At 45.3% G+C, this 12,448-nt stretch overlaps 1 protein-coding gene across 4 annotated transcripts in view; it reads left to right on the top strand.

The window, feature by feature from the left end:
* The first annotated feature begins 2,298 nt into the window (after positions 1 to 2,298).
* SUCO (SUN domain containing ossification factor) overlaps positions 2,299 to 12,448 on the top strand; it is a 75,124-nt gene continuing 64,974 nt past the window's right edge. Inside the window, exon 1 of one of the 4 annotated variants that reach the window (XM_038413275.2) lies at positions 2,299 to 2,410. Coding sequence is in view for 3 of the 4 variants with exons in the window: in XM_038413274.2 (XP_038269202.1) it covers positions 2,667 to 2,731 (65 nt within the window). In the remaining variant the exon portion in view is untranslated. Of the gene's footprint in view, positions 2,732 to 12,448 lie in introns of all 4 variants that reach the window. The other 3 variants (XM_038413274.2, XM_038413271.2, XM_043520143.1) reach the window with 3 other exon arrangements.

Below are 12,448 nucleotides of genomic sequence, written 5' to 3'. Positions count from 1 at the left end.
TCAGTGCAACCTTTAATTACTTTGAACTTGTCACCAGTACTCATTATAGGTGAACCTGGTTGCTTGACACTTTCCATTACAAGACTCCGTTTTCAGGTACTTCTAACTTTGCCAGACTTTAATAGTTTGAGCTGAACTTTTCAATGCTTGGTGCCTTGGGCTGGATTTTTTTGAGGGAATGTTTTAACCAGAATGGTTCAGTCATTTCAGACGTTCTTGTGCTCCTTAATTTGTCCCCCTGGTGCATACACATTATGATATAGCCTTTAATTATTTGATCGCATTCTGTTTTTCCACAGGACCCTGCCCCATTCAATGGACAGGCTGGATAGTGTACTGCAGATGAAGCAGGGTTGTGCAGTGAAGGAGTCTGTTGTCTGCCTCATTTATGGCAGGATTTGGAAGCTCCCAACTCCTGCCGCTTGAGGGTGTTTTATAGGCAGCATTCCCTAAGGCAGTGTTTCCCAAACTTGGGACACTGTTTGTTCTGGGAAAGCCCCTGGCGGGCCGGCCAGTTTGTTTACCTGCCGCCTCCGCAGGTTCAGCCGATCGTGGCTCCCACTGGCTGCGGTTCGCTGTGCCTGGCCACTGGGGGCTGTAGGAAGCAGCAGCCAGTACGTCCCTCGGCCCTCGCCACCTCCCGCAGCCCCCATTGGCCAGGTACTGCGAACCGTGGGCAGTGGGAGTTGCGATCGGCCGAACCTGCAGACGCGTCAGGTAAACAAACCAGCCGGGCCCGCCAAGGTCTTTCGCTGCACAAGCGGCGTCCCAAGTTTGGGAAACACTGCCCTAAGGGGTAGTGCAGTGCCTGGGACACAGGAGACCTGGGTTCTAGTTAGGGTTGCCAGGTGTCCGGTTTTCAACCGGAATGCCCAGTCGAAAAAGTACCCTGACGGTTCTGGTCAGCATCACCGACTGGGCCATTAAAAGTCTGCTTGGCGGCACAGTGCGGGCCTAGGGTAAGGCTGGCTCTCTACCTGCCCTGGCTCCGCGTGGCTTCCGGAAGCGGTCTCAGATCCCTGCAGCCCCTAGGCCCATGGACAGCCAGCGATGCTCCGCACACTGCCCCCACCCTGAGTGCCGGCTCCGTAGCTCCCATTGGCCAGGAACTGCAACCAATGGGAACTGCGCGGGCAGCGCCTGCAGGCACGAGAGCAGCACGCAGAGCCTCTCTGGCCGCCCCAGGTCTAGGGGCCATAGGGACCTGACAGCCACTTCCTAGGAGCTGCTTTAAGTGCTGCCAGGACCCCACACCCTGAACCCCCTCCTACATCCCAACCTTCTGCCCCAGCCTGGAGTCCCCTCCCACATCCAAACTCCCTCCCGGAGCCCGCAACCCCCCACGCCTCAACCCCCTTCCCCAACCCTGAGCCCCCTCCTGCACTCCAAATACCTCATCCCTGGCCCCAGCCCAGAGCCCCCGCACAACCGAAGCCCTCACCCCCGTCCCACATCTCTGCCCCCGCCCAGTGAAAGTGAGTGAGGATGGGGGAAGAGTGAGCAAGGGGGGAAGAGGGATGGAGCAAACAAGGAGCAGGGTCCCGGAGAGGGGGTGGGGACAAGGTTGTTCAGTTTTGTGCAATTAGAAAGTTGGCAACCCTAGTTCTAGTCCCAGCTCTGCCATTCGTCTGTTGGGTGCCTTGCTTCCCCCCTCTGTGCCTCAGTTTCCCCATCTGTAAAATTGGGTTAAACAGAGCACGGGCTGGGTTAGGTAAAACGTCCCTCAGACCTAGAAAACTACAACTCCCAGCCTGCTCAGAGAGCCTTGGCCAATGGCTGACAGCCTGAGGGCTGCAGCGATGCATGCTGGGGTCCAGACGAGAGCTACGGTGTCCCGCGGACTTGCTCACCCAACCTATTCTTGGGCCACAAAACCTCTCGCTTTCCCTCCCCGCCCATTGTCCGTAAGCCACCCCGGTAGTTTGCCCAGGCTCAGGAGCTTTCACCTTCGGGGACCTCAGCTCCCACCAATCAGGGCTCCGCTTTCTCGGGGCAGCGCCCTCAGAAAGCCTGACTATAACTCGGTCAATACTGACAGGTTTCGGTGGGAGCTGTGTTAGTCTGCGACCAATCGCCTGGAAATGTTCATAATTATTTTGTAACTCATTTCGCTTATCTGTCTATTTTTGTTGTTCCTTCTATTATTAATTCTTCTAAAGACGCTTCACTCGGCCCTGGCTTTGGGGAGGGCACCCCTGGTTCGCCGCTCTCTGAGAAGACTACAGCTCCCAGGGTGCGAGGGGCCTTTGAAGAGGCCCTTCCGTTTTGTAGTCCAATCACAGGGGGAGTTCTGACGGCGGCTGGGGATTGTATCTGAGCCAATCACTGCGAGGGGTGGGAGGAAGCCATTGAATGTGGAGGCCCAAGCGTGTTCTGGCGACGAACGGAGGCGTGGTTTATGTGAGGGGAGGTGACGTGACGCGTCTTCTTCCAGCTCAGCGCGTGAAGGGGGGGGGCCTTGGGGGGAGGGTAACGGCTCCGCTCGAGACCGCCTCGAGACGGGGGCAGCGGCGCGAGGCGGGTGGAAGTGTCTGAACCCCCCCCCCCCCCCCCCCGCGAGGCTCCGTCCCCAGCGCTCCGGCCCCGCCGCTCTGGTCCCCCTCGGCAGCAGGCGGGAGGATGCGCCGCCGCCTCCTCCTTGCCGCGGGAGGCAGAAGGGGGAGACGATGAGGAAGCCGCCCCGCCGGCTCCTGGCCCTGGCTTCCTGCCTCTTCTTCTGCTCCCTTCTCTGGTGAGTGGGTCTCTGAGCCTGGGGCAGGGGGCCGAGCTGGGGGGTGCCCTGCCCCGCGCTGGGAGGGGCGGTGGTCTCCCCGACCCCTCTTCATGCCGGACTCCGTGGCCACTCCGAGCACTCCCCCATCCCGAGCCCCTTCCCAAATGGAGCATGGGGGGGGCGCATCTGTTGTGTATGGCGGGCTCCCCCGCTCCAGTGGGGCGCTGGCTATGGGGCACGTTCTCCCTCACCTGCGCTGTGTATGGCGGGCTCCCCCACTCCAGTGGGGCCCTGGGTATGAGGGGTGCCTTCCTCTACCCATGCTTGTATCGCAGGCTCTGCCACTCCCGTGCGGCCCTATAGCCCTGTATATGGGGGTTGTCCTTCCCCACCTGTGCTGTGTGCTGGGCTTTGCCTGATTCTCCATGGTCTTATAGCCCTGGGAATTAGGGGTGTGTTCCCTTGTGCTGGATAGTGGGATTCTCCACTCCTGTGGGGCCCTATAGCCCTGGGTGTTGGAGGGTTGGGGTGGTCTCCCCCCTCCGCTGTGCTGTGGGTGGTGGGTTCTCCTGCTCCCAGTCACCCAGGTTTCCAGAGGAGATTTACTTCCAGTTAGTATCCTTCCTGTGGCTTAGATACCTCTTCCCACAAAGATCCTGTGCTGCCCCCATGACCTCCAGTAACAGGTGTGTTGACTTCCCTTCTGGGGGACACTGCGTCTAAATTGCTGTACCAGAAAGCAAATCCCAATAATCAACTCCCATGTATGGTGCATTCACGGTGGAAGGAGAAGCAATGTTAGTGTAGTTTGGGAAGTGCTATGGGGCCTTTTAGGATGGAAGACCTTGTCTAATCACAGAATGGGTTTGTCTCTCTGTTGCAGCCAGGGCTGAGCTTAATGGTTTACAAAGTGATTTAAGATCCTTGGTTGGGAAATATGCAGCATGCATGGGAAGGTATCTCTTCTATTCCCACCCATTGTGTGCTTGAGGTGATCAGGGACCATCACCTCTAGTGAAGTAGTTGACGGTTGTGGTGTTTTTAAACTCTGGAATCCTGGGGATGACTTGCAGCAATGTTTCTCAACTTTTTTGATACCAGGGACCTGCTTGCTGCCTTCCTAAACTGTCAGAAAAATCTCAGAGACCAGCACCGGTCCATTGGCCGGTTGTTGAGAAACACTGACTTACTGTATTAACTTTCATTTAGCTATCTCACTTTTCACTTTAGCTGAATATCATTGTGGTGACCATGTCCTTTGACAGGGCTAACATATTTTCTTCATAGCCTGTTTGTAAAGAGTTTCGAGATCCTATGGCACCACCATCCTCTCTGGCACATAACCTTAGTGTCTTCTTCAACTCTGCTGCCTCTCTAGACTGCACATTTAGGCCATTTCAAATTCTTCCAGTTTCTTTCTCTAATATTTTTGAAATCCAGCTTTTCTTCTAGATTCATATTACTAAAACTCTCATTGAGGTCCGTATCTTCCATCCAGGCTACTGCAGCCTTTTCCCCTCTGGTTTTCCTGACAACCATTTCCCACTGTGTGCCCCTTTATTCTTCAGATACATTGCAGCTAAAATAACCCTGTTTTGTTTTCTGATCATGTCACCCCCTTTATCACATCAAATATCTTCTTATCTTTAAATTTTAAAATTATGCACGACATAGCCTGTCAGGTCAGGATGTGAGAGACAGATCTGAAGACCAATTTGCTCTCAATTATGCCAGCCTCTCTTTTTTTCCCACAAGCACCTTTGTGCTTGCTTCTTTATGCATGGAATGCACTCCCTGAACTAGTCTGTAAAGCTTCTTCTGTTTCCTTCCAAGTCCTTGAGGTTTACTTCTGCTGTAATGCCTAAAATAAGGTGCCAACCAATAATGACTAGACAGCTGACTCAAAGAGACTTTAAAATTTGTTGTTTTTTAAAAGCTGTGTATATATGTGGCCTGTTAATGTGATCTTGCTATTTCCCTTGGCCTTGCTCTTCTGTTGTTCCAACAGTGGCATCTACTGTCCTTCTGCTGTTTTTAAGTGCTATTGCTATGTAGAAGATAAAACAATCTTGAAGTTGCAAACAGAAGTAAATAGGAAGCAATAATACATCTAGAGAGAGAATGGTGTAGACTTCACAGAAACCTGTGGAGAAGGAAGTTGGTAAATGCACACTCCATGTGGGATTTTATTGAATGTTAATGGAAAGTGAGAGAATTTGGGGAGGGGATATTTCCATGTCTTCCTTTCCAATTTCATAAATAATCACTGGACTGACTTAGTTGGTTGCTTATCACATTTCACGTATGACTGCCAGAGGAGTGTCACTCTGTAGCCTCCTCACATTGGTGCCCCCAAAACTCCCAAGATGCACGTGTTAGAAGTTCTCAAAGAAGTTGCAAACTTATGTTGAAGTAAGAGAATTTTTCTGTGTGTGTGTGTGTGTGTGTGTATGTATGTGTATATATATATATATATATATATATATTTTGATAGTTACTGTCAGTATGAGCTCTTGAAAGTTATTGCCAGTGGATCATTGCTTTCCTCTTCCTCTGAAATCTATTTAATTTTGGTTACTTTTTTGAAGGATAACTGGTGATGCGGGATTCTCTTTTAAAAACAAGTTACTACTTAAACCACTGAGCTTGACTTTTTGAAAAATCTTAGAATAAAAAATCAAGATAGTATTTTTGACCTAAAGCTGTAAGGGGATCTTCCACTTGAACAAACTACAAACATGTAGAGAATTAACAGGGCAAGAATTAAAGGAACACCCTCAACATTGTTGAAAGAGAGTTATGCGCAGAGTACTTCATTCTGTAACATTGTAAATATTTTGCTGCTTGTGAAAACAAACATTAAGTATCTGTAAATGGAAAGTGCAGTATGATTAATAGCTGAGGGTCCAATCCTACAGTTAACTCCATATTGGTGGACTCATGGGTAGCTCCTTGAATTGCATTTCCCCAGGGGCATGGGAGTCAGCCTGTGCAGTCAATTGCATGATTGGGCCTCAAGGTTTGTAACTCTACCAGAAAGCATTGAGGCAAACTGTACTAATAGCTTAAAGCAGGGATCGGCAGCCCTTGGCCTGCACCACTTCCTGCAGCCCCCGTTGTCCTGGAATGGCAAACCACGGCCAGTGGGAGCTGTGATCGGCCGAACCTGCGAACGCTGCAGGTAAACAAACCGCCCTGGTCCGCCAGCGGATTTCCCTGATGGGCCGCGTGCAAAAGGTTGCTGATCCCTGGCTTAAAGCATTTCTAGCACAAATCTCTCAACTCATCCCTTTTTTAAGGTGGGGGGGGGGATTCAGTAAGAACCTAGCAAATAGTTCAGGTTTTTGGAAAATGAGAATTGTTATAACACATGTTTAAACATTCAGTTGCCATTAGCTTTTCATACACAGATTTAACCTGTTGAGCAAAACTGTAATGGGGTGTTTTAATTGTTTTCACAAGGGTTTTTTATCCATTAAACAATTAAGATACTTAATAAAAGTAGAATAATTTCTTCTTCCTTTCTTGCGTACATGCATTAATCTCCTCAGTGTCGTGTTTGGGGCTGATAACAAATTAAGTGTTCCAACGCTGAAATACGTTGTTAATGGAGCAGGTTGTCCTCTTAAGTTCCCTGCATTTTAAGAATACAGCTAGCTTCTTTTATTAGTAACTATTATATAAAAGGTCACAGCAACTTTTATCTATTCCATGGTAGAGTAAGAAAAGTTAGGATCCCTTCTTCTTGGTTATAAGAGAGTGCCAAATTCTGCAGATTACTGAAAAGAAATGTGCTGTTTCTGTATCATAAGGCAATGGTTAAATTTCACTTGATTTTAGTTTGAGGGAAACTTGCTCTGAGATTTTTTTTTTTTTGTTACCTTTTATTATCTCTAAATCATTCAAGGATGGACAAATTCTTCTGTCAGGCAAGGTTGTACTGTAGTTTCTGTCAACTTCAGCAGTAAAATTGCAGACTCTTTACTATCCCAACTTGCTCCAATACTCTTCTTGGTGTCTCTCTTTCTTTTTTTTTTTTTTTAAATAGTCTAGATCAGTGGTTCTCAACCTACTTACCATTGTGGGCCACATTCAATAGTACTTGTATGGCAGATGTGACATGGACCACAGCCCTGTGCTGATTAGGCTGCAGGTTGAGAACTGCTGGTCTAGATGTGGTAAGGAAATAAGATTGGGTACAACTGTCATTCTTTTAAAATACTTCTCTAAAGTGAACTTTGTATTGGTAGAAGGTGCTGGTTGGGCAACAGTAGAGATTAAAATACTCTCTACAGAATGGCAGCACAACTTTCTCCAACTTCAGTTGTGGTATGGACACTTGATGGGTAAGAAATCCAAGAATACTAACTCTCGTTTCCTACTAGCCACCAAATAATCCTCTAATATTTAAGGGACATCTGCTTAGGCTTCAATAAAATATGACTAGATTTCAAGTATCTGCACACATGTCCGTGAGTTCTTATGCCAAATCTTTTGGCTCTACAATCGCATTTCCTCGTTATTAAAGTTTTTTCTATGAAAAACCTCCACTAACACGGCATGGCTGTTACTACAGGGGAAAGTAACAATGAAACAGACTACAACAAATGATCAGATATACAGAGAAAACTAGGAAAGATTTTCTTTTATTTCTGTTACTATGGTTATAATACTTTTAGCCCCTATAGATATGGCTTACAGCCATTTAGACTCTTAGTCTCACTCTTTAATTGGACTTCCTTAGTTCTTTCTCCTAGGTCAGGTAGATAATTCCTGAGTTTGAATCAAAGTAAATTTTACTTGAAAGTGTCTTTACCCGTTCCAGCTGTGGATTCTAAGAAACCTAAAAAAATCTAGAAAAATCTCAACTTTGGTATTCCCGTATTTCTTGTAACTTGGCCATTTGGGTACTCATTATGCACTTAAATTTACAGGGATAGTTGTACCTTTAAAAGAGAAACTATCTTCTGTATTAAAAGTCAGTGGAGCAATAAAGGCCCATAATTTATGGGCCAGCAATTAAAACAGGAGTATCATTAATTTTATTTTTTGGATTAAACCGTTATGTTTTGGAACTTCATCTGGACGTAAAACTTTGAGACAAAATGCACAAAGTACTACTAAAATACAGAAAAACCACATCTTTCTAAAAACAAACCTGGATCAAGGGCATACTGACCCTGGTAACTGATGAGAACAGAAAGTTTGAATGGTTTTAGGTAACTGCTTTTGATGCCAGGCTTCCGTGTCCTATCAGTAATCAAGGGCAACATTAAGAAACTAAGCTTTAGGAATACATTCCTCTAAAAATATATATGTTGGTATGGGTCAGAGTTCCAAATACATGAAGCATTTGTCAGGCAAGTCCTAAGGGACATGGGAAATGTGTAAAGGATGTTGTGTGCTTGCAAAACACTGTTCTTCGGCCCTCTGTGGTAACCTCAGGAAACAGTCAAAGTGTGTATCTTGCTGAACTTAACGCTTAATAGTTTGGTTTTCTGCAGAACCAATTAAATGGTGCAGCCCCGGAAGCTTGGAGATCACTTTGGGGTTCTTCGATACTTAGTTGCATAGCATTTGCTGCTTTGTTTGAGTTCAGACTATCTTTGATGGCTATTTAAACACTAAATAAATGGTATAAATTGTTTTGAATCCAGGTTTTGTCCACTACTAATAGCATTTTCAGAAGCATTGTTGGACCTCAGGTTGATGAATGAAATGACTTTTGTAATCTTCACTTCTATAGCACCTTCCATCCCAGAATCTGAAAGTGCTTCACATGTCAGTTTAGCTTTACAAATCCTTATGAAACAGGTATTACCCCATTTCACAGGTGTCGGGAGAGGGGAAAATGAAGCACAGAGAGGTTAAAGGCTTTTCCACATGAGGGATTTTTGTCCTGGTGTAACTGTGCTGGTACAGAATCCCCACTATAGTTGTGCTACACTAGTGGAAAGCAGGGCTTTCACCCCCTGTGAGTTATTCAGTAGGGCACAATGGAAGCACGTCTACATATCTATGCTGGGGAATTGAAACAGAGTGGCTACATTGGTGCCAAAATCTCTAATATGTACAAGCCTGAAATAACTTGTTCAGGGTCAGTGGCATAGCCCAGAGAAGAACCCAGGTGTCCTAATTCCCAGTCCTGTTTACTAAATACAAGATAATTCATCCTTCCCTTCCTGTAACAGATTAATTATATGAAAACTCGTTATGAACCTTAATATTAAAGTTGAACTAAAATACTTTCCTCCCTAGTTTTCTTGCCATTTATACTAAGTCTTATTGACACAAATATATAATGGATTTGTATGTTTGCTGATTTATTACAAGCTGTCATAACTTAAATAACTATTAGGGGAAAAGTCAAATCTTGATGGTCTAAATAACAAACATTGCAAATTTCCTTCTATGGCTGCCAGTCACAGAGGCTACCGGAGATGCTGCACCAAGTCCTCCTTTCCCAAGAGGATACATTGCAATGCCTGCATAGCAGTTGTTAATTTGTACAGCAGCTCAAACTTGCCCTCTTGCCCTGGATGGCATCAGGCTCTAGCCAAACTAGTTACCACAGTGGTGGAAATTCTCCATTAGTGGCTCCACTGTTGCAAGCTAAATTGGAGGGATGAGGGAAGCCCTTCTTTCCCCCCATGTACTATGGATGAAATTATTCCTCATGCGTCAGTGATTGGAAAAGAGGCTGGGTAACAATGGCAGGAGATTTTGCTGCATATGTTCAGTGAATCCAGCTCACACTTTTTTTTTTTCTCCTCCTCTCATTTGTCCTCTTCCCTTCCCCTCAAGTCCTGAGTTAGGGATGCACTCTGTGAGGCTCAGTGCCACCCTCTGAGTATGTCTACACTGTACTAAAACACCTGTGGCTGATCTGTCAGCTGACTCTGACTTGGGCTGCAGGGCTATAAAACTGCAGTGTAGATGTTCAGGTTTGGGCTGGTCCCAGAGCCTGGGATCCAGCCTGAGTCCAAACATTTACATTACAGTTTTATAGCCACGTACCCTGAGCCCCACAAACCCGAGTCAGCTGAAACAGGCCAACCATGGGTGTTTTATTGCAGTGTAGACATACCCTATGTGAGACTCAGTGCCACCCTGTATTTGAGGCTTAATGCCTCAGTGTATGAGAGGCTGTCAGAAGAAGAGACCGACCAAAGATAGGGGATCATAGGAAGCTCACTTTCCAGAGTGTCCAAAGCAACTCTACAGTTCCGTTCATTGTTGTTGTTTTTTTTGTTGATGAATTGGAATAGGCAGTATTTGCAGCAGGCTGGTCTCTCTTCTGCATAGAGATCTTAACATTTTAAATGATATTGGGGTTCAGGACTTTTTTTTTGTATTTCATTTAAATCTGTTCATAAAACTTTCTGCTGTGGCATTAAAATGTTTAATTAATCAAAATAAAATTACTTCATACCTTTTTGTGGAGAAACTTTTTGTGAAGAAACAGACTTAGACACTTAGTTTTATATATTCAAAACCTCTGTTTCCATCTGCTGACTTCTAAGTGAAATGCATGTTCTGTGTATAGAGAATTTTATTGTGGAGGTGCCAATTGTGGCTCTGTAGCTAAAGATGAGTATTTTTATAATTAAAGCAGGGATTTGCATACTATTAGAATATGAATTTACCTCTTGATATCTACTTTGGTGTATGTTTTGTAGGTTTTCACTGTAAACCCTGTTTTTATTCCATGCTAATCCCTCAAGGTGGTCCTTTGAATTGAAGCGTTTCCTGTGGGTTTTTATGGTAACTTGAAATGAATTGGACAAACAGTTTCTGATGTATTGAGTTTTTTATTTTATTTTTTTAAGTTGTCTTTGAAAATTAATCAGCTACCTCTTTGTCATGTCATGTCTCAACAGTGGTTTGTCCTAGAAACTTCAAATTTGTTTGTTCAAGTGTGAGAGAATCCTACTTAAATGGAAATGCAACCCTGTAATTATAATCACTGCCATTACTCTGTGAGACCCTGCCTGTTGCAAAGACATGTCATCTTCCAGTTCTGGTTTTTTTTTTTACTCTTCTTTCTCCTTCCCTGCAGGTGATCTGTTGCTCCTTAATTCTTTAAGTTGCTGTTTATTCTGCCTATTGTAATCTCTCCCCCCCCTTTTTTTTGTTTTGTTTCAATGAAATCACATAATGCCCAAGGAAAAATACATCATCTTTCTTCTTAATCTGTCCTTCAGAAAAGCCATGTTTCTTTTGAAATGGACACGATACTATAACTATTAGTCTGGAGTAAAATATTTCAAATTCTGCTCTTGGTGCTCTTTGGTGGTTGTCTGCTTGGAGAGGTTGGTGGCTTTTTGAGAATGCATGCTAGAATGCCTTTCAGTTTAAAACAAGGTATTCTAAAACCTGAAATTAGTGAAATGGTGAAATCCATAACTTTTTCACAAGGAGGCTGGTGAATGGGTTACCTAGGGAGGAGGTAGAATCTCCTTCCTTAGAGGTTTTTAAGGCCAGGCTGGGATGATTTAGTTGGGGATTGGTCCTGCTTTGAGCAGGGGGTTGGACTAGATGACCTCCTGAGGTCCCTTCCAACCCTGAGATTCTATGATTTTATGAAAACATTCCCATGTTTTTAAAATCTCTTGAAAATAGTTAATTAGGATTTGAACACTGCAGCATTGTGTTCGTGCAGGAGAACTAGAAACATGAAACTGAGTACAAACAAAAATGAAACTCGCTAATCGGTCTTAATTTTCCAAGATGCAAAAGTCAAAGAAATCAGCATTAATGGTAAACATATTAAAAATATTTATCTAGGAGTGTTTAATAAAAAAAAATTTTTAACTTGGCATTGTCCTTTCAGACTATTTTCTGTCTAAGCTTACATCACTTAAAAGGAAATCTTTTTAGCCTAAAAGTTTTTCTACTTTTAGCCCCATAAGATATCACAATAGGCCATTTCAGGATGGGAAGTTTATAATAATCAGAGGTGGGCAAACTACGGTCCGCAGATCGCATCTGGCCTGCCAGTTGATTTAATCTGGCCCTCGACCGCCCACGTGGGAGCGGGATCTGGGGCTTGCCCTGCTCCCATCCTCCAGTCGAGGAGCAGGGTCAGGGCTGCTCCGCACACACGTGCCACAGTTCCCAGAAGCAGCGGCATGTCCTCCCTCCAACTCCTACATTTAGGGGCAGCTAGGGGGCTCCGTGCTCTGCCCCGTCTGCAGGCACCACCCCTGGAGCTCCCATTGGCTGGGAACTGCAGCCAGTGAGAGCTGCAAGGGCAGTGCACAGAGCCACATGGCTGCACCTCCACATAGGAGCCGGAGGCAGGATATGCTGCTGCTTCCGGGAGCTGCCCGGAACCTGCACCCCTGAGCCTCTCCCCACACCCCAGCCGAAGCCCGAGCCCGGAGCCTATACCCTGAACTCCTCATTTCTAGTGTGATGTTGCACCCCATAATGCTTTATGGAAATATGCTTATGAATGTATATATGACATAACTGGAATATGTTTTGCTACATATTCCATGTAACATATCTCTGTAAAGGTTATGATCTATTGAATATATTCATCCTATTTGTATGAATGTATCACTTTTGTATTCAAAGTTATGAATATTGGCTGTGTACTTGTTTTATTTTAAGTAGCCTTAGTAAGGCATTTGGTCAGCTTCTTAAAGGAATTTGCAAGTTAGGTGCCCAATCAAGAAACACTTAACGGACAATGGAACCTTGAAAGACTCCAGTCCACATAAGAAGTCT

This window comes from Dermochelys coriacea, chromosome 8 (assembly GCF_009764565.3).
Source record: "Dermochelys coriacea isolate rDerCor1 chromosome 8, rDerCor1.pri.v4, whole genome shotgun sequence".
NCBI classification, from domain to species: domain Eukaryota; kingdom Metazoa; phylum Chordata; order Testudines; family Dermochelyidae; genus Dermochelys; species Dermochelys coriacea.
Note: the sequence above shows the minus strand (reverse complement) of the source record. Positions and strands in the feature narration are given on the sequence as shown.